Source organism: Cyprinodon variegatus, unplaced genomic scaffold (assembly GCF_000732505.1).
Source record: "Cyprinodon variegatus isolate N-32 unplaced genomic scaffold, C_variegatus-1.0 Scaffold388, whole genome shotgun sequence".
Taxonomy (NCBI): domain Eukaryota; kingdom Metazoa; phylum Chordata; class Actinopteri; order Cyprinodontiformes; family Cyprinodontidae; genus Cyprinodon; species Cyprinodon variegatus.
This window is the reverse complement of record NW_015150841.1, coordinates 731,548-736,537: the sequence shown is the minus strand read 5'-3', so window position 1 is coordinate 736,537 and position 4,990 is coordinate 731,548. Positions and strand designations below refer to the sequence as shown.

The 4,990-nt window shown below is 38.2% G+C and overlaps 1 protein-coding gene across 1 annotated transcript in view; it reads right to left on the bottom strand.

Annotated features, from left to right (window-relative positions):
- LOC107092636 (sodium channel protein type 8 subunit alpha-like) overlaps positions 1-4,990 on the bottom strand; it is a 42,916-nt gene that overhangs the window by 1,816 nt on the left and 36,110 nt on the right. Inside the window, exons 25-28 of the mRNA XM_015387220.1 lie at positions 3,116-3,386; positions 581-1,160; positions 323-467; positions 175-246 (exon numbers count right to left, since the gene is read on the bottom strand). Of these exons, the coding sequence (XP_015242706.1) occupies positions 175-246; positions 323-467; positions 581-1,160; positions 3,116-3,386 (1,068 nt within the window). The remainder of the gene's footprint in view (positions 1-174; positions 247-322; positions 468-580; positions 1,161-3,115; positions 3,387-4,990) is intronic.

Sequence of the window (4,990 nt, the reverse complement as noted above, 5' to 3'; positions counted from 1 at the left end):
ATCCATCCATCCATCCATCCATCCATCCATCCATCCATCCATCCATCCATCCATCCATCCATCCATCCATCCATCCATCCATCCATACTGTGTAATTCCCATATATATACTGTATAATTCACACTAAATGTAAAATACAATATTGAAACATATTTGAATAGAATAGAATAGAACCTTTTCTGCGTTGTTGAACTTTTCTTTCAGTCTGGCTTGAAGAGCTTCAGTCTCTGCTGATTCACCAAATGCCTACGCAAACAATTAATATAATAATAATCCTCATAACAATTATAAAACAGAGTTTATTCAAGTCCGACAGTGTTACCTGTGTCATGAGTGCTCGTAGAACGTCAAAGCAGCAGATCTGGTCTCCTGCAAGAAGAGGCAGATCCATGTGGTTCAGTTGGATACTGTTTGGTTTGGGTATCCTCAGTGGAGCTGGAAGAGCATCGCAAAAATCAGACAGCTCACTGCGGAAAACAAGAGTTGGTCAGAATCCAACAGACAGTACCAGGGTCTGTATGTTTCCAGACTTTGCTTCTAAGGGTGTGGTTTTCCACAGGAAAATCAGAAGGAAACTCACGTGTACTGTATAACCTGTAAGGCATTAGGATCAAACTTCCTCCAGGTTTTGTAAAACATTTGCAGTAAATTAGAGTCCTCAGATTTGATGCTGTTGAAGCTTTCCATGACAACTGCAATGAAGAGGTGGATAACCAGCAGCAGGTACAGCAGCATGTAGGATGAGAAAAAGAAAATGCCTGTGTATGGGCGGCCAAAGTCTGAAGATGAGTCAGGTGTCTTCAAGTCATATTCTACAGGCTCTTCCATGATGGAATACAGAAAACAGTTCCAATGAGAGGAGGTTGTGACGGTAATCATACTGATCATGCTGTTCCCAAATGTGTCAAAGTTGTAAAGCCAACACTCCATCACCGCAGTGCAAAAAGTACACATCCCAACGAAGGAATAGGTGTACACCACAAGGAAGATGACTAGGCCAATGTTGAGGAGGGCAGGAATAGACATTATAAAGCCAATGATCAGCTTCTGCAACCGTTTGGTCCAGGGGATCAATGGGAGAACTCTGCTGATTCGAAGCAGTCGAAGAATAAAGATATCTGTTATGAGATACTTCTCAAAGATATCATGAAAGAAGGATCCTAGAAAAACACACAATAATTAAAACAGATAGCTCTACTGAAACTGCAAATGTACATTTAAAGAGTTTTAATACCTAATTAATATTCATTATTTCATTTTGATCTACCGGTATTTCAAGGTTTGAGGATTTTCCTTTGGAGTAAAAATTTGTGATGGTGATCTACCCTGGTAACATGAAGAGCGGTTTTATGAAGATTCTCCCATGCCTGATGAAGGAACTAGGAATTTTTTAATATCTAAATAATAGTTCTCATAAACTCTAACATTTGAAAGAAGCCTTGATTTAGCTGAACTTAAAGTAAAGCATCACCAGTCTTTTACTTAACAAAACCACACCTACATCAAATAGACATTTCTCTATAAACAACTAAAAACAATTAGACATTAAAACTTTTTACAACCTGTCGAGGTGATGCACACCCACAACTTCAAAACTGCTTTCTGCAGACAGACTGGGCATTAGGAAATGGAGATTCTCTCAGGAACGGTTGTGGACTATATTCAGTTCTGCATTGGTAATGTGTCTGAACAGGGCTGCCTGTGGAGCTGGTTTACAGTTGCCTTTTGTATCTCTGCTCTTTTCTGTGTGTCTACTTCTGTCTCCTTGAACCCGAGTCTGGTTCTGCTGGAGGTCTCTCCCTGTTAAAAGGGAGTTTTTCCTGTCCTCTGTCGCTGCAAGCATGCTCAGTGTGAGGGATTGCCTTTGAAATCAACTGCCAGCCTAAAAGATTATCACCCAGAGATCCTCACACCAGTAAGCATGAAGTGTTTTGATAGCCTGATTCTTTAGCACATCAAGGACAATCTCCCCCCAGGTTATAACCCCCACAAATTTGCATACCAGGTTAATAGATCGAAAGAGGATGGCATCACTGTAGCCCGCCACTATGCAATGAAAAAGCCTTTAATACAATAATCCTGACAGTCTGGTGTGCAGAAAACAACATCTCTCTGACCAAGGAAAATCGATTTCATCATCCACTTTGGGAAGCACAGCACCAAACCAGTCCCTCTACACCTCAACGGTGAACACATATAAAGGGTTAACACATTCAGGTATCTTGGCACCCTCATCTCTGACCACATGTCATAGTCAGTAAACATCACCTCCATCATTAAAAAGGCTCAGCAGCAACTGCACTTCATGGGAGTCCTCAGGAAGCACAACTCAGCTCCAACCAGTTCTGAGCTTCTACCATTCATCCATAACCAGCCTGCTGATATTATACATCACATTATATAGTACAATGTATATATAATTTTTTTCTTCTATGCTTTTGCACTGATATTGTTTTTTTCTTTCTTAATATGCTACATATAATAACAATAAAACCCAACAAGTTATCTTTTATATCACTTGATATCTGGCAAACAGATAAGCGATACAACAATTTGTTTTGATATTTCTTTGTCATTTGAAATTTAAGAATAATTTTGTTCCCTTTAAGCAGACCCTGTGTTGTGCTCAGTAGCATCCCAGTTAGTTTTTTCTTTTTTTTGAACAACTCTTAGACATGTTTTAAATCATGTTATGGCTTTACTGATTTAAGAAATTAGTAAAGCCATTATATTTGGTCAGCCAGACAGGGGTGGAGACTGGAAGCTTATTCTGAATTATTTTTTCTTAATGATATTTTCTTGTTCAGTGGGTGGATCACAATCACATTTTTTACAGTACAAGAAATCATCACAATAAAGCATTATCTTCAATGATCTACAGGGCTGTCTAAAGTCAGTCCACTATGGCTGGTACCCTGCATGTTTGAGACAGTTTATCTGCTTCAGCATACTTGATTTTCCCTGATGGTTGAATAACTACAATTACTCAATAAAGGGTTTTAAAGCAGGGAAACTTCTAAGAAAATGTGGCCCTAGGCTGATTGTGCAAGTTGCTACAGAAAACAAACACAACTATATCAACATGTTCAAATTCCACCATTTGAGGAATACTCACCTAAAATCATATAGATCAGGACTACAAAGTCCAAGATGTTGAGGCCAAAGCTGAAGTAGTGCTGTCTTAGTGCAATGATTTTCAGGATGAACTCGATGAGGAAAAGAATCATGATGATGAAGTGGAACCACATCATTACGTTGTATGCCAGCATAGACTGATCATCCCTTTCCATCATCATCAACAACACTTTCACACAAATTACTACCACAACCAGGATTTCAAATGTTGGGGCAGTCACCAGATCAAACAGGCGAGCAATGCACCGGTTCTGGAGACAAACAGGACACATATCAGTCACTTCTCATTAATGCTGAAAATCTACAGAATTTAGTAATCTTGACAGAAAAGAAAGCCTAGAACAAGAGGTCTGATCATAAACCTTTTAACTGTATTGATCATTTCTGGTCCCCCTGTGATCTGTTCAGTTCAGTGCTATAATTAATTAGATAGATCAATCTAATGGAGTCAGATTCAGGTCTGTTGACCAATCAGCTGATTGGTCTCCTTGAACCCGAGTCTGGTTCTGCTGGAGGTCTCTCCCTGTTAAAAATCAGCTGATTGGTCAACATGTTCTTGTCTTTGAGAGGAGCTAGTTGAACTGAAGCTAGAGTGATCCACACTAAACCTTAACTAAACTATAAAGACACAAATGGTGTATGAAAAGAAAAAAAAAAAAAAGATTTATAAAACCATTGACATGTTCACCAGCATGCAATTTTTATTGTATGAACCACAGCTGAAGGTCAATGTTTGCATGCAAGGTTTCACCTAATGATCCGGTCCCTACATCAAAAACAAAACCCAACTGTAAACCGAAAAACCCAGCTATGTAATCTGTGCAGACAAACATATGTGACATATAGGGTTGCAAATAATGGGTATTTTATTAGTCAGTTGAGTTTTTTCCTTTTTTTATAAGTTAGATTTAAAAGATAACAATTTCCACCTCTTTGTTCCAAAATACAGATTTAGAATAAAGTGTACCTGCAAAACTGTGATATCAAATGCAGCCTCAGTATACCACACTTTTGTGCTGATGTACCAAGGGAAATAGGTGGGTGCAACAGAGCACAGAGAGCGGAAACACCCCTGTGGACAATCAAGTGAACCACCAGACCATTCCATAGAGTGTTTCATGAGCTGCAGTTTATGTGAATATTACAGTCTACATTTGTAAGTCTGTATTTTTCTTCCAATGATGTTTACATCTTTTACAAGTATTTTTATTTTTTTCCCTCCCAGATTTGAAAAGGATGTTTATTCATCAAACACTCATAAGTGTTTTTTGTCTGCATAATATATGTATATTCTAAGCATGAATATCGACTTGTATACCGTTATGTAATGACAATAAAAAGAAGTGGTAATTTACATTAATCTAGATTTTTTTTTTAATCTAGATTCTGACTCATATGAGCAGCACAGCGCTTTGAGAAATGAAAGTCATGTGTAACCCAAAAACTTACTGAATTACCCTTTGAGGGACCAATAAAATATAACTGAATTTAATTGAAAAAGAATTGCCAAGCCTTGGTGCACAGAACAATCTGAAAAAAGAGACCTTGTGCGTCTGTTGTCAGAAGTACAAAAAGTCTGATTTTTTTTTAGGAAAGTTTGACAACTGTTTGCATGTCAGAGTTTTCTATTTGAAAGAAAAAGCTTGCTGCAAGTAAACACACATCATATTGCATAAAGTGAATAGTAAGATCATATAAACAGTGCAATCGGAAAACATTTTTCTTTAAAACCTTTAACCTCAGGACTCCACTGATGGTGCTGACCAGCCAACAGCAGTACCATATAACAACCCAGTCTCATGGGAAAATGTACCCCCACTACGTTGGTCCACACTGCAAAACGTAGTGGAGGTAC